The 21,857-nt window shown below is 32.3% G+C and overlaps 7 protein-coding genes across 7 annotated transcripts; 4 read left to right on the top strand and 3 right to left on the bottom strand.

Annotated features, from left to right (window-relative positions):
- Positions 1-203: 203 nt before the first annotated feature.
- Positions 204-1,002, top strand: LOC124495009 (uncharacterized). The gene has a single exon (XM_047058318.2). It carries the CDS (start codon positions 378-380, stop codon positions 900-902), a length of 525 nt encoding a protein of 174 aa, XP_046914274.1. The 5' UTR covers positions 204-377; the 3' UTR covers positions 903-1,002.
- On the bottom strand, positions 904-8,226 carry LOC124494962 (fatty acid synthase-like). Its single transcript, XM_047058259.2, is given in 11 exon segments — positions 904-1,039; positions 1,109-1,318; positions 1,384-2,292; positions 2,354-2,803; positions 2,872-3,589; positions 3,591-3,775; positions 3,833-4,231; positions 4,290-5,059; positions 5,110-7,718; positions 7,720-7,976; positions 8,039-8,226. Coding segments are annotated over 11 exon segments (6,738 nt in total). The 5' UTR covers positions 8,217-8,226; the 3' UTR covers positions 904-986.
- A 104-nt stretch (positions 8,227-8,330) lies between these two features.
- Positions 8,331-10,802, bottom strand: LOC124494971 (L-sorbose 1-dehydrogenase). The gene is given in 4 exon segments (XM_047058271.2): positions 8,331-8,412; positions 8,848-9,759; positions 9,809-10,383; positions 10,385-10,802. Coding segments are annotated over 4 exon segments (1,866 nt in total). The 5' UTR covers positions 10,759-10,802; the 3' UTR covers positions 8,331-8,407.
- Positions 10,803-10,874: 72 nt separating this feature from the next.
- LOC124494980 (uncharacterized) lies at positions 10,875-12,932 on the bottom strand. The gene is made up of 4 exons (XM_047058283.2): positions 11,755-12,932; positions 11,404-11,687; positions 11,239-11,345; positions 10,875-11,172 (listed from the first exon to the last, which is right to left on the bottom strand). Exons 1-4 carry the CDS (start codon positions 12,116-12,118, stop codon positions 10,962-10,964), a joined length of 966 nt encoding a protein of 321 aa, XP_046914239.2. The 5' UTR covers positions 12,119-12,932; the 3' UTR covers positions 10,875-10,961.
- Positions 12,933-14,358: 1,426 nt separating this feature from the next.
- Positions 14,359-15,479, top strand: LOC124494999 (meso-2,3-butanediol dehydrogenase). The gene is made up of 3 exons (XM_047058307.2): positions 14,359-14,821; positions 14,885-14,991; positions 15,058-15,479. Exons 1-3 carry the CDS (start codon positions 14,360-14,362, stop codon positions 15,266-15,268), a joined length of 780 nt encoding a protein of 259 aa, XP_046914263.1. The 5' UTR covers position 14,359; the 3' UTR covers positions 15,269-15,479.
- Positions 15,480-15,627: 148 nt separating this feature from the next.
- On the top strand, positions 15,628-18,458 carry LOC124495018 (acylamino-acid-releasing enzyme-like). The gene is made up of 4 exons (XM_075735530.1): positions 15,628-15,935; positions 16,016-16,257; positions 16,311-17,629; positions 17,697-18,458. Exons 1-4 carry the CDS (start codon positions 15,909-15,911, stop codon positions 18,314-18,316), a joined length of 2,208 nt encoding a protein of 735 aa, XP_075591645.1. The 5' UTR covers positions 15,628-15,908; the 3' UTR covers positions 18,317-18,458.
- LOC142598203 (acetylcholinesterase-1-like) lies at positions 18,447-20,487 on the top strand. Its single transcript, XM_075735531.1, has 3 exons — positions 18,447-18,682; positions 18,734-19,751; positions 19,812-20,487. Exons 1-3 carry the CDS (start codon positions 18,511-18,513, stop codon positions 20,263-20,265), a joined length of 1,644 nt encoding a protein of 547 aa, XP_075591646.1. The 5' UTR covers positions 18,447-18,510; the 3' UTR covers positions 20,266-20,487.
- The last annotated feature ends 1,370 nt before the right edge of the window (positions 20,488-21,857 follow it).

Below are 21,857 nucleotides of genomic sequence, written 5' to 3' on the forward strand. Positions count from 1 at the left end.
CATCTCTTGACTCGCTATCATTATTTGATTAGCCAACCATCACCAACATTATAATATTATCGTAACCATTTTCAAATTGATGATGCATGATTTGTTAAATAAACTATTGTTTTATTTTGATACAAGATTTCAAATATTAATTTTTTTTTCGTTTTGATTAATAAAAAAAAATGATATGTTCATGATGGTGAAATGGCGGCCATTTTTTATTGACTATATAATTCTGTTTTGATTGATTAACTGGTTTGTTTCATATATTGTCCGTGTGGTCAGAAATGGACAATTTGTATCCATAGAAACGAACCGATTAGCTCAGCTAATTCTTGCTCATTCATGTAATACAAGAATGAGATCCATTTGTATATTTCATCATCATCATGAAGTTATCACTGTGGATTAGTTTGCTAATAATTTTCTTATTCATTGACAATTGGACTTTGGCTCAAAGACCTGGTCAACGTCGGAAACCCACACGTAAACAACCAAAAAATCGAGGACGTAATCGTGGACAAAAAAATGATGATCCTGGAATCTATTGTTATACTTGTTTTGCAGATTTTGAACGTGTTCCATTGACGGTATTCAATCCGGTCACTTATATTTACAATAATCCATGTTATAATCCAGCATTAAATTATACGCTTACAGATAATGAGTATCTAACCAAATGTTCATCGACTACCAAATATTGTATGGTTGATGTAACACGATTGAATGGAGTACTCATTTCGGTCGATCGACGTTGTGGACAATCAACCTGTCGTAAAACTTGTCTTTCACGTGGATATGGTGTAATCCGTGAAACTTGTACATTTTGTTGCGGTGGTCGTATAAATGAAGATCATCCGGATTATGATGAAGAAATAAATTCTGTTTATAAATGTCCTAGTGAACCACATTGAATACAAATGAATTGAATTGTTTTAATTATTCTCTATTAAAAGTCTATCATATTACTAATACAATGAAAAATGTGTCGTGTGTTATTATTTTGAATTATGAAATTCTGTCAATGATTTTCTGATTGTTTCTTTATCAGCTATAGAAATAAAATAAATTTTTGTCAAATTAAATTAGCCATCATTACGCATACAATAATTGTTTTTACCTTTTCTATATTCTTTGATCATACCAACGGTTAATTTTTTAATTTCATCCGAAGTCAATACCACTTCATATTCTCGTTCGATACGTTGTTGCATTTCAACTGCCAATATAGATTCCATGCCCACATCACCCAATGATAAATTATCTGGTAATGAATCCATATCGATACCGATTCCTTGCCAGATATGATCTTTAGCATTGGAATTATTACCTAAGATTGAAAAATCAGAAAAAGAGATTAAACCAATAAACTATAGTGATGAAAATTTCACAAACCAGCTTGCTGTGTGGTTTCCAAACGAATGATAGAGGTAACAATAGGATAATCAAGAACTAAAAATCGATCCAATACTTCCATACAACTTGGAATGCGTTGTGTATCGATTACCATACCGATGCTGGTCAAATCTACATGTTCATTTTGAGCCCATAAGCCGACATCGCCAATTGGACCATATGCGATAGCTTGTCCAGGTAATCCATCACGGCGACGTTTTTCACAAATATGTTCCATAACTGAATTAGCATAGCCATAATTGTTTTGTCCAAGAAAACCACGAGCCGAACTTTGTGATGAAAAGGCGACAAAATAATCAAGTTCTGGACACATTTTGCGCGTTACGACATCCAAATGACCAAGAGCATTCATTTTTGGAGCGCAAACTTTTTTAAATGAACCAGGAGTTTGATCTTCAATGAATGCATCACTTAAAACTGTTGCAAAATGAAATAAACCACCGATGGGTCCAATTTTTTCCGAGTCCATTATTAATTGTTCCGCGCCTTTCATTGATGTTGGATCGGATGTTGAAATTTCTACTTTAACAGTTTCACAATTTTTAACAGCATTTTCGATTCGCTTCACAAAAACATATTGATATTCGTTTTTGATACCACTCCTTGAGACAAGAACCAACTTTCGGGCTCCTCTAATGGCCATCCAATAGGCAACTTCCAATCCGAGGCCACCAAGACCACCGACAAGTACATAACATTTATTCGAATCAAACAGTGTTTTTGGTTTGGCTTGAATCTTGAACGATGATGATGATGGTGTCACAATACTTACCTGATCACGAATACGAATCAGTACTTTTCCAATATTTTCTTCTCGATTCAAAACCTCAAATGCTTGATTGAATGAATCCTTATCAAATATAGTTTGTGGAATCGGATCAAAACATTCTAAAAAAAATTAGAAAATTAGCTTGAATCTAATCAAACATACAAATAATAAATCACATACTTTTAACGTATTGGTCAAACCAGATTCTAAAATTCTTCATTAATCTAGGCATAAAGTTACGGAATGATTTTTCACATATGAGAGAAGATATGTTCAAATAATGTGCATTGCTTGATAATGGACTGTTAAAAGTGGATTTCGGTTGATCAATATCAATGTAACGTCCATAATCTCGAACGATGGGCGATAAGTTGTGTAATTTTTGGTTCGAAAATGAATTGAATACAACATCAACACCTGTGTAGGATGTGGCAACCAGAACCTGATCTATGAAATCGGAATCTTCAGGATTTAAAATATTTTTCTCGGGTATGTCGAAATTTTCCATTAAATATCGTCGTTTTCGTTCGGTGTTTGCCGTAGCGATAATAGTACAATCCATTTGATTGGCAATTTGAAGAGTCGTTAGACCAATTGCGCTGGTACCCGGATGAATGAGAATCGTTTCGCCTAGAGTGAAAAAATATATCATAACGGTTAATTGATGTAAATTAATTAATAACACTAATGAATAGTACCGGGTTGAAGATGAGCTTTATGAATCAAGCTACACCAAACAATGAATAAAGAATTAATTGAAGCAGCGCCATCTTCAAGTTTCCATTTGTCTGGAATTGGTATCAATAATTGAGGATCAATATCAATCGAAGTTGATATAGCTCGATGAAATGCTATTCCCATGACACATTCACCTGTATCGGTTCGATAGCCAGAAAACTCTGTGCCTAATGATCGTTCTATGAATTCTATACCCATTGAACCAGAACTGAGAAGCGAATCTTTTAGATCTAATCCAGCATAATGAATTTGAACGTTCACATCATTATGATTGATATGTTTGATCATAGGTGAAACAAGCCACTTTATGCTGGACATGTCTCCTTTTTTGACGATATCCAAATAAACTTCATTACTTTCGACAGTATTATAATTACGTTCCAAATCTAATAATCGATAAGTACCCCATTGACCATCTTTGAATACATTCATAGACAAATCTTTTTTCAAGATTTCATTATAAGGTGCTTGATTGAAATCGATTGGTTTTGGCAATTCTGTATCACTGTAAATGCAACGGAACCGATCACCTCCAGGCTCTTGACGAAGACAATTTGTCATACCAAGAATTCCGTTGAGAGTGCTATCATCTGAAACCATCCAGATATTTTCATTTTTAGGGCGATTCTTGTACGAAGTGAATGAATTCTTTAATTTATCAACCCATTCATCAAAACGGACCAAAATAAACGGGCACGGTAATCTGTTTAGTTGGATCTAAGCTTTCAACTTGTTTGCGGAATAATAGACATGTTGATGTGATACAATCACTTTTCTTTGATATTAAATTAAAACCGGCTGCTTTGGCACCATTTTCAAATTGTTCAATTCTTTGGTTTAGATTAATAGTATTTATCGATTTTCCTGAAAAATCACCAATAGTTTTAAAAATGTTAATATTGATAAATTATGAATTCATACCGAAAAAATTGTGAACCATTTGTTCAGCCTTCGAAATATTTGAACGAAACACAGCAAACAAGAAACCATTTTCTTTAACACTAGATGAAATTTCTTTAGCGAAAATTTTAAAATCAAGATTATCAAGATCAAAAGAATCTCTAAAAATAAATAGATCAGCTGGTGCTTCAATTGCTGGTAATTTTGATTCTTCTGCATTCCAATTAACGAGTTTATGAGCCGAATTTTGAATTTCGTCAGATAAATTGGAAATATTTTTTGCTAATAAAAGTGAATCTACAACAAGAGGATAATGAAAATGACCATTCATATGACGCATCAAATCATCGATCAAAATCTGTTGATTATAATTAGCTTCAACCACTGTCAAATTGCGAAGACTGTTTTCATTGATGATATCTAGAAAATGATAATGAAATCATTCAAAAAACTTTGTCATCTCGAAAAAGCCACATACCTAGTGATGATCTAATTAAGCGACCATTTTTATGACATGTATTGAGACAATCTTGTGAAAGATCATAGCCATTATCGGCAACAATTTTCTGCACAGTAGGCCAATTCAAAATTCCATCACCAATGATGTTGCCATTTTCATCGACGATGTATTTGAAACAGTCCACAAGAATATTGAGCAATACTTGTTCTGATGATAATTTTTGATTAAGAATGCGAGTCACATTTTTATTAATAAATTGTTGTGTTGATGATTTGTTTCCAGCCAAAACGATAGATAGAGCGATTGTGTTGCAATCTTCAATATATTGTTCAAGTTCATTATAGTCAACAATTTCGATTGCTTTTTGCTCATGAAACGGAATGAATTTATATTTTTCTAGTTTTACATTACGCATAACATTTTTCAATGGAATATGAACAAACTTCAATCCACGCATTTCGATACCACGACTGGCAACATATTTAAGATTAGCATCAATGATTACAGGTAAATCTTCTTGTGGTAAATCACAAAACCCTCTTGGATCACATTTAAATGATGGCAAAACAGAAGCTACATAAATAAACCGTTGATCAGTATGTGCGACACTAAGTTGAATCATTGATTCAACAAATGTGATAATATTATTCGACCATCGAACCATTGCACGGGATCTATTAAAACTGGCGAATTCAATTTCCTGAATTTGTTTGAATTTGGGCCCATAATCATAACCTCGAACATTCATTTCGGTATAAAATTCATTAGTATTCAACTTGTGTCCCGATCTAAACACAGAAAATAGATAAAAATAAATCAGTATAAATAATTCACTTACAGAGAAGAATTTTCTTTTTCAAAATTGTCAATTAAATTCTGATATTGGAATTCAATCTGGTCGGGTCGACGAATTCTCCCTGAAGCGGCTATATTGTTTCCATCAAGTATGACGAATTCTCCAGTTGGATCCAAAAAACGAACTTTAAGTGCCATTTCATCTTCGGATAATGGAACTAATCGTTTGAATTCAACATTTTCGAATATTACTGGAAATGAGAACCAAGGTTGACCCAAAGATACTCCCAAACGTCGCCATGCCATTAGTAAATAACTGGTTGCTGGCAGAACACATTTTCCATCGAAGGCATGATCTTTCAAAAATTGATCATCCGGATTTGATAATGAAAACTTTGAAACAAAGTCAGAAGCAGTTGCTTGAGAATGATATTCAGGATATTTTTTCACTAGGAATGATTTACTATGTTCCCAACGAATCAATGAGCCAATCGATTGTGTATTTCGTGGAACAGGCCATTCGATTTGAGGGTACAATGCTTTGATTGTAAGATTCACACCGAATTGGTAGAGCTGACCAAGTGAATTGAAATAAAAATCAAGATTTCCTGCATTATTTCCACGTCTCATTAATCCAACATAATCGGAATTCGGCATGCTTCGTTTGAATATAGCAGAGAATAATGTATGCGCTGCAACTTCAATGATGATTGCATTCTTCGGAATATGTTTAGTAGCATCATGCAACAGGACTGGATTAATTAAATTATTTACAAAATATTCGGGTGAAGCTTTTCTAGCTTTATCTGAAGACCATTCATTTTCGGGTATAGAAGTTGAAATCCATTTTTCGCTTCGATATTTTGGTTCAGTAATGATTTTTTTGAGAGCTTCCATCATTGGTTCGCCGGCTGGTGTCAAGAATGGTGAATGGAAAGGAATGTTGGAGCATTGAACTTCTTTGACAAAAATTTTCTCTCTGATCATAGCTTTAACACACGAATCAACAGCTTCATAACTTCCAGAAATAGTAACTGAATCTTCTGAATTATGGCAAGCAGCATAAACACCGGGTGGACATCTTTTAACTGTTTCTTCCCAAGTAAGTCCAACAGCGGCCATCATACCATGTTCAATATTAGAATCTTTAACAGCTTTACCACGCCAGAAAGATGTTATGATTGCCTGTTCCAAAGTCAAACATCCATCAGCATATGCACAAGCAATTTCGCCGAATGAATGGCCCACTATGCAATCGGGTTGAACACCTAGGGCTTTGAATAAATCAACCAAAGCGATTTGTACTGATAAAATGGCCACAAAATTATGAACTTTATCTTCCATAGCTTTCGGATCTTCTGATAATAAAATGTAATTCAAATCAAGTTGAAATGGTTTTAGAATATCTGCACATTGCTTAATAGCAGCGGCGAATATATCAATGTTCATCATAGCTTTAGCCATACCAGACCATTGACTTCCCACACCGGGGAAGAAAAAACAAATTGGACGTTTGACGTTTTCAACTTTGGAAATTTTTCTGTTATATTGATATGAATCGGTAGAAGATTTTTTGATCAACATTGAACCTCGATAAGGAAAACCAGCTGAATAAATACTTGGTTCATAATTTACCGTTTCACCTAGAAGAGTAAGAAATTCTTGTGTAACACGATTCGGGTTGTTTTCGATGAAATCAAATATGTGATTAATTGCTTCTTCAGTACGCCCATTGATGTTGACGAGTCGAGGAACATTTCTAACAATCTGATAACTTTCTTCATTACATTCTTTCTTATTCGGTCTTGTTAAAGCATGAGCATTGACACCACCGATTCCAAATGAATTAATTCCCACAATTCCCGGCTCATAATCTCTATTCGCAGTGACTGGATCAAGTGGTGGAACCATTACAGCTATGTCGGTCTTAATTTTTTTCAAGTTAAGATTGGCAGGAATTTTTTTGTTCTCATAAACAATGCATAGTTTGGATAGTGATGCTACACCTGACGCACCTTCACCATGACCAATGTTGCTTTTTAGCAGACCAATCGGTAGTTTGCCTTTTCGATTTTTGCAATATGCTTCCAAAATAGCTTTTGCTTCTTGTGGATCTCCAGCTTTTGTACCAGTACCATGACTTTCAAAATAATTTACTTCCAATGGATCGATACCAGCCTCAGAATAAGTAGCCACCATGAGATCATATTGGCTTTCAGTTGAAGGAAAAAACATTCCAGTAAGTTTATAGCCATCGATATTGGTTTTAGCATGAAGAATTGTAGCATAAATTCGTTTGGAATCAGATTTTTTCTGTAGAAATAAACTGCACACAGTTTCACCACGAACATAACCATTCGCTTCTTGATCCCAAACTTTGGATCGACCATCAGGTGCAGCAATGTTATTAACTTTATAGATATGATTTGTAAATGGTTGAAGATTGATACTGACACCTGCCACAATTGCTTGATCACATTTTCCTAATCGTAGATCTGTAACGGCAATGTCAAGACAAACCATTGATGATGCACAGGCGATATCGATTGACATTGAAGGGCCATGGAAATCATAAAGAAATGAAACTCGATTCGCATAGAATGCTTTTGATCCACCTTGAAACCATAGTAGTGATTCTACTTTGGAAGCTTGGAATATCGTCTTGAACTTCTTGCGGTACTCCATCTGGCATAGCGACTGATGTATATCCAACATAAACACCAGTGTTACTTCCTCTTAATGTTTGAGGATTAATTCCAGCATCGACGATTGCTTCCCATGTTGTTTCCAGAAGAATTCTGCCTTGAGGATCTACTTCATCGGCCACTTTTGGTATGATGCCAAAAAATGAAGCATCAAACTTATCAATCTCTTTGAGTTTTCCCATTCGATTGGTGATTCCATAAAGATCTTTATAAGAAAAATAAAATAAATTTATTTATTGTAATTCATATATTTCTATAATAACTGACCTGTTGGCCAACGACGATCATCCGAAGTGATCATATCTACATTGTTGTACAAGTTATCACGAAATTCATCCAATGAATTCGATTCCGGATAACGACCACCAATTCCACTGATAACGATCTCATCATCAATAACATTCCAAGGGAGCAGTTTTCTTACAGCCGTTTGATGATTTTCCATGATTTTGATATTTTTTTTCGAATGATGATAAAATTTATAAATTCTTTAAAATCCACACAAGCGAATATTATAGTTCGCTATAAATTTTATAGTTTTACGTTTAGATTCAAAAAATTAATTTATCATCGGATAGACGATGCACAACACCACTTGATGAGAGCATTTGTTTACAAAGAAAAAAATGAATTTTCTTATCCTGTTTAAAAAAAAACACACCAATATTTAAATCAATCAACGTCTTTTGTTCAAAAAAATTTTAACCACAAAAAAAATTATTTTTTCATCGATTGATACCCTGAACAATGAACAATTATTATTGTCTCGATTATATCTATAAAAATCTATATAAAAAAGTCTTTGAATTCTAAGAAATTTTTTTATTCACAAAAGTCCTAGATATTTCCTCGATGATGCGGTACTATTTTCTACAATGTACTAATTTCTAAACAAATCAGATAGAATCTACCTTGAATTGTACGAATTGATTACAATTAAAATTAATAGAATTGTACAAGTAGGCCAATTTTTTTTTTGAACACAACAGAAATTGTATGAACTTGAAATAATTTATTATACTTTTTTCACACATTTTTTCAATAGTTTCTTTTGTTATTGATCTTAAATTATATACCATTATCCTGGCGTATCATGTCAAATCCATATTCAGAAAACATCATGATTGGTGCGTTTGTATTGCCATTGGTGATGTGTGGATAGATGGATCCATCTATAACTCGAAGACGATTAACACCACGTACTCTTAATCTTGGATCAACAACTGAATCGGTTGTATTACCCATTTTACAAGTGCCAACTTGATGGCCAACAGTTGTTGTTATTGTTCTTGCATAACATTCTAGATATGATCTACATTTCCAGATTGGACCATTTGGACAAAGCTGACAACCAGGTATTGGTTGTCGATATAATCGTACATATTGATTAAATGGTGGCATGCTTGCTAATTCCAAAGCTGTTGATATGACTTCAACCATTGAATTCACATCATATGGATCAGTCAAATAACGTGTATCAATCAATGGAAAATCATGTGGATCAGACGAGTTTAGATAAAGTCGACCAGTTGAACGTGGTCGATAATGAAAACATAGAATACCTAGACGATTTTTTTGGCCAACATGTGAACGATAATAGTTTCGCCATTGATCTCGATAAATTGGGCTATAACGTGCAACAATTTGTTCAAGATCATTGACCAATGGACTAACGGTGAAATCAATTTGAAGATCAGGCCAATCAGTTTCATTATTCATACGACTATTAAAGTACATATATACTAATGGAAATTGAGACAATGGTCCAGCTGAATCGACGAAATTATAGTACATGTTTTCAAGTGTCCATTCGATTCCCGAAGTAATCAATGATTCATTGAAAATTTCATAATCTAATTGAACAAAGATATGATCCTTTAGATTATATCCAACGGGCAAATCGACTAAAGTTTCGATTCCAAATTCATTGAGATGATTGGATGGTCCAATTCCAGACAACATCAATAATTGAGGTGAATTTATTGAACCTAGAAAAAATAAATTAGCTTCGAATACTTTTGGATGATTTTAATTTACCTGCACTCAGTATGACTTCTCGCGAAGCATAAACTCTTTGCGTTTGATTTTCATGTTCATATTCAAGACCAATTGCTGTAATTCTGCCATCTTTGTCACGAGTTTCATTGAACAAAATTCTAGTAACGAATGCTTTTGTTAGGATTTGTAAATTCGGTCTTTCAACATTAGCTTCAAGATATGCACTAGCTGTTGTTGAACGAGTTGCATTTTCATATATGGTTTGTTGAAAATAATTGATACCTAATTGTGTTGGTCCATTTTGATCAACTTCGGGAATTCCTCGTTTCATTAATTCTTCTTTGAAAATAGTGATAATCGGATCAGGATTTTTGGGTGTCATAACACTTACGGGGCCACTTGTGGAATGATAAGCGGAATTCATTGCAATAATTTTTTGATCAGTATTGTTTTCAGACCGAATAAAATATGGTAATACTTCTCGATAACTCCAACCAGTAGCACCGAATTCTTCAACCCAAGAATCATAATCTCTAGGACTTCCACGACTATAGACAAGATAATTGAGATTATGAGAACCACCAACGACTAGACCACGAGGATAATCCCACATGACCATCAAAAGCACGACCAGAATATGGAAGTTGAGATATAGTTGCATATCCCCAATCGACTTCAGTTCCAACTTCTTGCCGAGCCCAACTAGGCGTATCAGTTGCAATTGTTTGTGGTCCACCGGCTTCTAACACTAACACTTTGATATTAGGATTCTCTGTTAACCTTGCAGCAAGTATAGCACCCGCTGTTCCAGAACCGACAACAAGAAAATCATATTGATCAGCGATTGGTTGTTTAGTTGTGATTGAATTATGACGAATTGTTCGCTGTAATATGATGACCGAAACTGTTAATAATTGTACAGTCAATGATGGTAATGTTGGCAATTGTGGCAATACAGGTTGCCTTGCAAATAAAACTTGAGGCTCCATGATTATTTTTGTGCATATAAAAAATAATTTTTCTGTTTTCCAAAAAATTTATATCCTTCGTAATGACCATATGATGTCAACCATCATAAGTATTTGAATAATTAATAACCAGCTTGTTTACGATAATCAACTTGTATATTTATTAATTTATTTTGAAAAAGTGATCAAAACATGTCAAATCGAAAAAAATTGTATTTCAAATGTTAAACGTAAACAGAGCCCCCATCAACAACCAATGAATGTCCGGTAACAAATGATGATTCTGAAGAAGTCAAATATGCAATAGCATTGACAATATCTTCGGTTGTTCCAATTCGTCTCAATGGATTGGTTTGTTCCAGATGTTTAAGTACGCCATCAAGAATTTCTCCAGCACCAGTTGCAGCTTGAAAATTGGTGCGTACAGCAGTCGGACTAATTTTTTTTTATATAAATGTGGGTAATTTTAATAAGATGTGTAATCAGAATTCCTATACTTACTTGACGGTATTGACACGAATGCCTTTTGGTCCAAGTTCCATGGCAATACATTTGGTAAACATGTCGACAGCCGATTTGGCCACACAATATGGCATGAAATGTACATTCTTAAAAAAAATTCCCGTAAAATTAACATATTTATTGAATATTATCATGATTACATACCGGTTTGAATGATAATGTACTCGAAATATTCACTATGACACCATTTGTCTTTTCCAGATGTGGTACAGCCATCTGAGTAACCATGGCAATTGATTTAACATTCAAATTGATCATATGTTCCAATGTTTCCAAAAGTTTTGGATCATAAATAGAGCCAAAAGCTCCAGCACCTGCATTATTGATAAGGATGTCCAATTTTCCGAATTGATCGATAGTGGTGGCAATCAAGCGTTTACAATCATCTTCTTTGGTGACATCAGCTTTCATCTGTAAGGCCCGATATTCTGGAATTACAATAATAATGAAATTATTTTGATAATAATTTTTTTTTCAAACAAAAACATAACTTACTTTTAGGTGAAATACATTGACATTCTTCTGCAGCTTTTGCAATAGCCACAGGATTACGTCCATTGATGACCACTTTGGCACCACAACGTGCAAAATATTTTGCTGTAGCCAAACCAATACCACCGCTGGAACCGGTTATCAGTACAACTTTTTCGCTAAAATCTCGATTACGATTAGACATTTTTTCAGTTGTAACTTGCATCAACGGTAAAGATGAATGATTACCGGATATTTCCTGTGAATTTTCAATATTATGATTAGCCGAAAGATTGGTTTTGTCACTACCACTATTTGGTGAATCAATTTTGACCGATCGATGTGAACCACAAGACAATTGTGAGAATAATGATTTCACACTTCGCATCTTGAATGTAATATATTTATTTGAATTAAGGTAAAAATAAATAAATTGTCGACAATAATTGATTCAAAATTCAGATAACTTTGTTCAATGTTGAAACAATAAGAATTGTTGCAATATTTTCCATTTTCATTAGTGGTAATCATTCAAACACTTGCACATTTATATCTTAACTTGATCATCAGTTGAATAAATGGGAAAAAAATCGAATAAATGTAGAAAAAGTGTAATATATAAAATAATCGATAATAATGAGACATAAAGAAAGAAAGGACTGTTGACGACGGAAAAAAAATGTTAATCGACTAATTTGGAGAATTTTTAGCATTGAATCTTGTTTTTTCATTGAATAAATAAAATGCGTTTAGGTTATGATCGATATCTATGTTTGTGTATGTGTATATGAGTCATATTTTTCCCTCTCAATTATATATGAAAACAAAACAAAACAAAACAAATCATTCATAATGAAATTAAAAGTTTGTAATTGTAGGTTTTTTTTTACCTTTATTGACAATTTTGAAAATGAATAAATGAATCCTTTCAATATAAAATCACATCCGCTATAGAATAGTGTGTGTTCCATAACAACCAACAAATGTTTTGAATCAAAAACTATCGGTTGTCAAACAAAAGTAGAGAAAAAACAATATATAGCTAGTGATGATGGTAAGCTACCTTGATTTGGAAATAATATTTATTTTTATCTAATATCGCCATCTTGTTGAAAAAATGATGAAAAAATTGTTTAAATTTAAAGATCATCGATTCAAGAATATCCTAATAATATAAAATTAAAAGTCCTAGTTGGTTATACCGTATGAAGATGGCGCCCATTTGTTATTTGTGGCCGAAATGCAAAACAAATCGAACAAAAATTAAAGTCCAACTATATGTTTATGAAAAAGTGTGTACAATTATGAAAAACCAATTTCAATAAATGAATTGAAATTTTTTTTTTTATCATCATCAGCAAGCTCCAATGATGATAATTAGAATGAATGAAAACATGTTCAAACAAGGTCACCAACTTTTCTTTTCTTTCATTTTGCTCAAATCTTTTTGCTATTCTTGCCATATTCTACCTTTACATTTCTGGTGATCATTTTTTCGTCTGATTATTAGCTGCTGGTTGTTGTTGTTGTTGTTGTTGCTATACACGATATATCATCCCGTAAGAAAAAAAATACAAGAATATATTTTGCATTTCATAGAATGGTAAACATATAATTATAGGTTTATTTATTTTTTTTGTTGAAAAAATTACGAAATATTGTTTATATCAAACCATATAGAAGAACAGCAGCTGCATTGATGAATCTAACAAAAAAGAACAACAATAAAATCTTCATCAATCAACACGAATAATGTATGTATGTATGTATGATTCCATCCATTCTTCATGTTGCTATGACGTTTTTTTTCAATACTACTACATCCTCGTTTGATCGATTCATTCGGTGGAAACAACGATAATGATTTCTAACTCATTCAAAAAAAAAAACGCATTCATAGTCAATTGAATGAGTGTGTGTATCATTTTTCAATAACATATCCATTGGCGGTTTTGATGATCAAACAACAAAGAATATAGCCTGAAGTGGGAAATATATACTTCAAAATAAAAAGATATTTTCTATTGACAACCATTTCTGGTTAGATGGTTGACAATTTATATTTACTGCTATATGCTACTATATTCAATTGTTCTTCGTCGTCGTTGTTACCAACTATAGATTTTTTATTTTATTTTATTTTTTTCTACCCATACATTTGTCAACACTTACATGAAAGCACAAACACACGAATCATCATCATTTGATAAATTATTTTTTTTTTGATAATTAATTGAAGATTCATTTGCATTTTGCATCACCAAAACAACTGCATTGATCGGTATGTTTGTTATCATATCAAATTTTTTCTGCCCATCATGACCTTGTTTTGATTTTGTTAATATTAATTCTGGATAATCATTCATTTGAGACATTAAAAAAAAAATTTAGCTGCCGTTATTTGATGCTTCTGCTGCTAGTTTAAAATTAACCATCCGTTATAGCCTTCAACAAAAAAAAATGTACATAACACAAACAAAGCCATGTCTTTCATACACAGATTTACACATCAATTCTTTCAGATTATTTTCTGATTCGCTTAAACATTTCATTCTGAGCTGTTGTTATATCACTTCATAATCAAAATAATCAATTTTTTATCTGTTTATTTTCCCTCAACAGAAAAAAAATGGCAACAGAATTCAATTTCATCAATAAAGTTGTCCTTATCACTGGCTCATCCGGAGGTCTTGGCTCAGTTCTAGCTCGTGAATTCGCTAAACGTGGTGCTAATTTGGTCATAACTGGGCGTCGACAGGATGCTGTTGATAAAGTTGTTAGTGAATGTTCGTCATTGTCACCTAATGGCGCTGAACATTTCTCACATTTAGCTGATGTAACTAAAAAAGAGGATCTAAAATGTTTGGTAGATTCGGCTATTCAAAAATTTGGTCGCCTTGATGTACTCGTCAACAATGCTGGCGGTGGAGCTTTTGGCTCTATCTATGATGAAAAATTACAGGATCAACTGAATTCTATGATGAATTTAAATCTAAATTCGGTTGTTGCATTGACACAATTAGCTGTTCCTCATCTTGAAAAGGTCAAAGGAGCTATTGTCAATATTTCTTCTATTCTTGGACAACGACCGGTAATGAATATAATATATATCTACCGAAATATGCTAATTTTATAATCTTGAAATTTTCTATAGAATCAATATTTCATGCCATATTGTGTGGCTAAAGCTGCTGTTGATATGTTTTCTAAATCAATTGCCATCGAGCTTGGACCAAAGGGTGTACGCGTAAATTGTGTTAGGTATGATACAAATAAAAAATAACTTATCAATTAATCAACTAATTAAAAAATTATCTTAATTCACAGTCCAACTGCGATACGTACTAATTTTCAACAAGCAAGTGGTGCTGGTGAAGCATTGGAAGGTGTACTGAAACATTTGGAAGAAACAATTCCATTACGTCGTATTGCCACTGTTGAAGATGTGACAAACGCTGTATTGTTTTTGGCTTCCGATAAAAGTTCGTTCATTACTGGATCAAACATTGTTGTTGATGGTGGTAATAGTCTTATCTGAAAAAAATGAAAATAACTGGAAGTTGACAATGACAACGGAAATAAAATTTCTGACAATGACACAATTGTGGATTTTAACAGCAACACCAAAAACACAAAACTAAATCGATAAAATGTTTATCAAAGATGAATTTTAAACAAATTATATAGTGTATCAAAATAAAATATTAACAATGAAATCAAATAAAATGATGATTTTAATTAATTTGAAACATTGACCTGTTGAAATTATTTGTTGAAAAATTGGGTTTAACCGAAAAACACTGCCTTCCTGTCCGTAAGCAAATGAATAAAAGCAGACGAAAGCTATAGAAATTAAGTGTAGTGGCATTGGAATCAATTGAAATGTTAAATCATATCGTGTGTTTTTGTGTTATAAACAGCAGCACGGGGTGATACGCTCATCTGTATTTTTTGATACATGCATGGCTCATCTAAAAATTGTCGACCTCAAACATTTTGCCAATAAATTTTGAAGTTTCGGAAAATTTTTTGTTATCTATTGCCTGTGTTTCGATCTAAACTTTTGATGATAAATTAGTTCACAATCGAACGAATAAAAACAAACTGTTCATCATCAACATCAAAAGTTATTATCAATTCTGTCTGTATAATTAATTTGTGTGACCAATAATAACGAAATGGAAAATTTTCGTGATCGATATAACGTAATTTATATGATATTATTATCGATTTGTTGTCATTTCTATTTTCTATTATTATTCTTTTTTCTCATTAAACATTTTAGATTGATAGATTGAAATCACTATATAATGAATATAGCTTTAAGCCGATTCCGACTAGAGTAACTTTCATAGATGATAATTCATCATTTGAATCGGATCCAAATTTTCGTCCGCAAACATTGAAAATTTCTTATCAATTTCGTGATACGTATCAAGTGAAAACATCTTGTTACAATAAAATTTATTGTTGGGATCAATCATCTGGTACCTATAAAAATAAAGGATTGCCGGAAGAACAATCAGAGTATGTACCTAGTTTTAAGTAAATTTATTTAATGAAATTCTATCCAAATCAAGTGTTTCTCTTCAAGCAACAAGCCTAGATGGAAAACGAACTGTTTATCTTAAATCAAAATCCGATTCAAAAAGTTCTAAATCAGAACAATTTATTGTCATCTATGATAAAACTGGTGTATGCACAACTATCGATGTTAAATCTTTAAATGATGAATTGCAAATAATTGAAAATCTTCATATGTCTAGTTTTGTATTGAATGAAGATGGCAATTATTTGTTATGTTTAGCTGAGATTCAGGACAAATCAAACAAAGATGAAAGTCCATCTGTTTCTAAGGAATACAATATTAATAGCCATGAATACAAACAATCTTGGGGTGAAAAATTCAGCACAATTTATCATACTTCAATTGCTTTAATCGATCTGCAGAAATCGAAATGTATCTTATTGGATAAAGTTGGCGTTTCATTGTGTCAGCCATTCTTTTTTAAATCCGGTGATTCATCAATTCTTTCAATTGGATGTATTGGATTCAAAGAAGTGCCCTATAAATTGGGATTGATCTATTGTACCAATCGTGTAAGCTATTTGTTTGGTGCAAAAGTTGTTCGTGATCCTTTTGGTTCTACAAATGTCGAACCTGAAATCTACTATGGTGATTCTGCTGATCTATCGATTCGTTCACCTCGAGTCTATTATTCAAATGGATACGATAATAAGATTGTTTTTCTTGAAAGTAATGCCGGAGGAGCTCATGATAAAGCCGCACGATTGCAATACTTTGATGTAGAAACTAGAAAAATTCGGACAATCATTGATGACAAAATCAAACGAGAAGTAATCAAAAAAGAAGATGGCACTGTCAGCTATTCGGATATTGGACCCATTTTTTCTTCTGGATTGCCGAAAAATTGTTTCACAAAAGATGGAAAATACATCTTGTTTGACTCTGAAACACCATTTTACAGAAAAAGCTTTGCTGTCAAAATGGAAGACCACTCAGTTCAGATGTTAGATTTTGCTGATTCTACTCAAATTATTGATGTTAACCATGATTGGGTTTGTGCTATTGGATCATCAATCAACCAGCTACCTTTGGTTTATCTGGGAAAATTTTCTGAATCCAATACTAAAATGCAAATCGTAGACGATCGACAAGTCCGAATCCTTGAAACAATAAGTTTTGGAATGTTTATGCTTCCCTCCAAACATTATGAAAATAAATACATTACAGCAATATGGACATCTCCCAAAGAAATGGTGAATAAATCTGGCCCAATTGTGATTATACCACACGGTGGACCACATTCGCATTATGCCTGCACTTATCTTCAATCTGTAGCACTTTATAATGAGCTTGGCCTCAAAACTTGTCTAGGTAATTTATTTTTAAAAATTAATTTATAGTTAATCCCCCTAATCCTTTACTCTATTTTGATGAACAGTTAATTATGTTGGCTCTACTGGTATTGATCAAGAATATGTGGAAGCACTTCTAGGAAATGTTGGTACTAGCGATGTTCAAGATCTTCTCGATGTTATTCAATATATGATCACCAATCATCATGCCGACAAAGATCGAATCATTTTAAATGGTGGGTCTCATGGTGGATTTTTAGTCACAAATATCTCTGGTCAACATCCCGAAATGAATTTCTTAGCTTGTATTGCTCGAAATCCTGTTATCGATATTTCAATAATGGTTGGCATTACAGACATTCCAGATTGGAATGTCGTCGAAGCGTTGGGTGTAAAAGAATTTCGATCATTAAGTGAAATCTATCCTCGTAATGTAGATGAAATGTCCCAAATGTACAGTAAATCGCCTTTGGCACACATTGCCAAAGTTAAAGTGCCTACCCTATTGTTGTTAGGGAAAGAAGATCTACGGGTGCCTTTTCCTCCCGGATTGCTATATCATCGTATACTTAAAGCCCGCGGAATTGAAACTCGTTGCTTGGTATATGATGATGTGCATGATCTGTACAAAATTAATGTCGATTTTGATTGTTTTATCAATGTTGCAAAATTTATCGAAAAATTTATCTATTACAACTCACAATGAAGATGATAGAAAAAACAAGTGTTCGATTGATTATAAGGGATTATTTAATTAAATCAATTTTTGCCTAAATATTTATCTATTAATAATTTTATCTGATATCTGATTTATGAACCAATTAAAATTTATCGATAAAAAACTTAAATCAATAAAGGTCGATTGTCGGCTTATAATGGTATTGCATTTATATTCCGAAAATGAACCGATTTGCTTTTATTTTTGCACTTATATTGAACATTTGTTTCATCAGCTCTTTTGGAGCCGGTGAAGAATATGCTCCAATCGTTGATATTCGTCATGGTAAAATTCGTGGAATTGTCCGAACAATTGGCGATAAAAAAGTTTATCTTTACCAAGGGTTTCGCTTCGGTAAGTATCAGTTTAATTTAGTTGATTTAATAATAATCATTTGTTTCAAAGGTGAGGCCAAACGTTTTGAGAAACCTACCATGGTAACATCATGGCCTGGCGACATTTACAATGCAACAAAAGTAGGCAATTCATGCGTACAATTTATGAATCAATTTGTACTAGAAAACGTAACAAATGAAAGTGAAGATTGCCTTTTCTTAAATGTTTATAAACCGGTCACAAATAATGGGAAATTATTGCCAGTAATGGTATGGATTTATGGTGGTGGTTTTCAAGGTGGTTCCATATTTCTTTCATTTTATGATAGCACTTATTTAGCATCTTATGGTGAAGTTATTGTTGTTGCCATAAACTATCGTATTGGACCATTTGGATTTTTATATGGCGATAATGAACATACTCCAGGGAATCTTGGTTTTCACGATCAATTGCTTGGATTGAAATGGGTTCAAGAAAATATCGAAAATTTTGGTGGTGATCCTAATAAAGTGACAATTTTTGGCGAATCTGCTGGATCAATGTCTGCGTCAGCATTAGTTCAATCGCCAATAGCTAGAGGCTTATTTCATAGAGCTATCATGCAATCCGGCTCCTTATATTTATCCTATCCATTTTTACGTGATAATAAACAAATGGCTCTAAGAAAAACGAAAAAACTTTGTGAAAAATTGGATTGTAAAAATGAAAACATTGAACAAGCATTAGCTTGTTTGAAGACTAAATCAACCGAAGAAATAAAAAATGCCGCATTAGGTGATGGAAAAGAAATGATGGCAAACGAATTATTTCAACCAATCATTGGTGATGATGTTTTACCCTATGATGTTGTTCATTTCAAAAAGAATTCTAATCACGTAGACTTACTTTTCGGTGCAACTCATGATGAAGGAAGCATGATGGTCTTGATATATTTTCCGGAATTAATGGATGACAAAACGATTCTTACATTAAAACAAGTCCATGAGAAAATATTGAGTATGACCAGACAAATGAATATGACAAAATCAAATGAAATTATTAATTATTACACAAACAATTTGAATGTTTCTAATGTCAATGAAGTTCGGTGAGTGGTTCAATTTTTAGGCGTTGGAAATTATTCATAATTTTATTTTGTTTCGCACAGGATAATGTTCGGAAATTTATTTAGCGATCTCTCCTTGTTGTGTCCAACAATGTTATTCGGCCAAAGAATAGCTCGTATGTCAGATATAAAAAACAATTTTTACTCCTATCGTTTAGACCGAAGGGGAATAGCTGCTGTCAAAATGGGATGTTCTTTCGAATGGATGGGTGTATGCCACGGAGCTGATATACCGTACGTGTTTCACAGTTCATCTTTGAAAGATTCTCCCGAAGATGTCAAATTAAGTAATGATATGATCAGAGCATGGACAAATTTTGCTAAAACTGGTCATCCTGGAAAAATCGGATCAATCGAATGGCGACAAGTATATGAAAATGGAGAAAAATCATCGGCAACAACTATGCTATTAAATGTTGAATATAAAATGGCTGATGATGTTTTCAAAGATTCATGTGATGGACTTTGGGAAAAAATATTTGAATTCTACAATTAATTATTAGTCTTCCAGATGGCAGGGCAAATATCAAAAAAAAAAATCTGCTTCGAATTCATTAAATTTCATTGAAAAAAAAATCTACGAATTATAAAATGATTATATGATATCTGAACCCGAATGTAATCATTGCTTTATTATCATATATTTTTTTCGAATTTATTTCCAAAATTTATTTGCAACGACAACAACAATAAAAAAATGAGATTATATAGAAAAAAACAGAATAAGTGCAACAAACAGAAAAACAAACAAGAATAATGAATAATAATAAAAATAATAATAACGTGATGTTTGATAGAAGAATGAATGAAAATAATAACCGAAAAAAATATCAATGTTATGCAATATGACAGTGATCATTTGAAGAATAACAAAATTTTTTTCATATGTGTATGAGTGTTACAGGTGATAAGAATGATAATTTAAATTTTTTTCATGTGAAAAAAAAACTAATAATGAATTAACAGAAAACAGTAGTATTCGATTAATATGTAGCCAAACACAATTCTATATTCAATTCTGTATGTATGAATAACAGGGATTTTGAATCATGTTTTTATATATATATATATAAAATCATTATTCGTTAATTTTTGTCTATAAATTAAAATATTATGAATAAGAATTACTTTTTTTTCTTATCAAATATAATGAATAAAAATTGTAGAGATATCTCACAAAAAAAATAATCTCAATCGATCCGTCATAAATAACTATATATATCATTTCCATAATATTAGTGATCACACCATCTCTTTCTCTTTGGAAGACCCATCATCATCATCATCATCATCATATACTTTGATCGAACGATGGATCAGCATTTGAGCTGATGAACTTTTATGAGACCACATTTTACATTTATGTGATCACAATTTATTTGCTAGAATAATTTGATTTAAATTTGTTGATTAGATAAATAAATTGACCGATAGAATATGGGTATATGAGGAGGATGTATGCAAATGAATCTTATTGTAATAATAATATTATGTATGATTTTATAGATGTTAAATTTTCTTTAAAAAAAAAATTTGTCAGTCCTTGTTAATAATGATAATGTTTGTGGAAAAAAATGAATACTATATGCGGAAAAAATTTGAAAAGAAAAAATACAATGGAATTTCCATACGTTATAAGATTCTCTTGAAAAGAGACACCACAATCGTATACATTGTAATCATTTGTTGTTTATCACCCAAATATTATTGAATTGGTCGATTTTTTTTCACTTTTCCAAACTATTTTGGAATATTAAAAAAAAATGACCAACTATTATCCTCACTAAAGTTTCTTCGGTTCATTTCATTATTTTGAATGTATTCGTGTATTATCTTATAATACATTAGAAGAGAATTAACTACACTTGTTTGTTCTGTGTGTGAATCAAAAAAAAAATGAACCAAAATTTTGACTGATATTTAAAAAAAGTGCATGTAATCGTGTTGTAAATATATGGCAGAATCTTCAATATTATTGTTCATTTATCACATAAATAATAGTTCATCACATCATGAACATTAAATGATTGAAAAATTTAATTTTTGTTGTTGTTGTTGTTGTTGTTGTTGCTGTAAATGTTGTCTGCG

This window comes from Dermatophagoides farinae, chromosome 2 (assembly GCF_024713945.1).
Source record: "Dermatophagoides farinae isolate YC_2012a chromosome 2, ASM2471394v1, whole genome shotgun sequence".
NCBI lineage: Eukaryota > Metazoa > Arthropoda > Arachnida > Sarcoptiformes > Pyroglyphidae > Dermatophagoides > Dermatophagoides farinae.

Bases quoted from the DNA above. Each gene is read 5' to 3' on its own strand.
- LOC142598203 (XM_075735531.1), top strand. From the start codon at position 18,511: ATGAACCGATTTGCTTTTATTTTTGCACTTATATTGAACATTTGTTTC. The intron at 18,683-18,733 runs GTAAGTATCAGT...TTTGTTTCAAAG, and splicing joins TTACCAAGGGTTTCGCTTCG to GTGAGGCCAAACGTTTTGAG. The intron at 19,752-19,811 runs GTGAGTGGTTCA...TGTTTCGCACAG, and splicing joins TCTAATGTCAATGAAGTTCG to GATAATGTTCGGAAATTTAT.
- LOC124495018 (XM_075735530.1), top strand. From the start codon at position 15,909: ATGGAAAATTTTCGTGATCGATATAAC. The intron at 15,936-16,015 runs GTAATTTATATG...TAAACATTTTAG, and splicing joins ATTTTCGTGATCGATATAAC to ATTGATAGATTGAAATCACT. The intron at 17,630-17,696 runs GTAATTTATTTT...TTTGATGAACAG, and splicing joins TGGCCTCAAAACTTGTCTAG to TTAATTATGTTGGCTCTACT.
- LOC124495009 (XM_047058318.2), top strand. From the start codon at position 378: ATGAAGTTATCACTGTGGATTAGTTTGCTAATAATTTTCTTATTCATT.
- LOC124494999 (XM_047058307.2), top strand. From the start codon at position 14,360: ATGGCAACAGAATTCAATTTCATCAATAAAGTTGTCCTTATCACTGGC. The intron at 14,822-14,884 runs GTAATGAATATA...AATTTTCTATAG, and splicing joins CTATTCTTGGACAACGACCG to AATCAATATTTCATGCCATA. The intron at 14,992-15,057 runs GTATGATACAAA...CTTAATTCACAG, and splicing joins GTACGCGTAAATTGTGTTAG to TCCAACTGCGATACGTACTA.
- LOC124494980 (XM_047058283.2), bottom strand. From the start codon at position 12,118: ATGCGAAGTGTGAAATCATTATTCTCACAATTGTCTTGTGGTTCACAT. The intron at 11,346-11,403 runs GTATGTAATCAT...ATTTTTTTTAAG, and splicing joins GTACATTATCATTCAAACCG to AATGTACATTTCATGCCATA. The intron at 11,173-11,238 runs GTAAGTATAGGA...AAAAAAAATTAG, and splicing joins ATTCGTGTCAATACCGTCAA to TCCGACTGCTGTACGCACCA.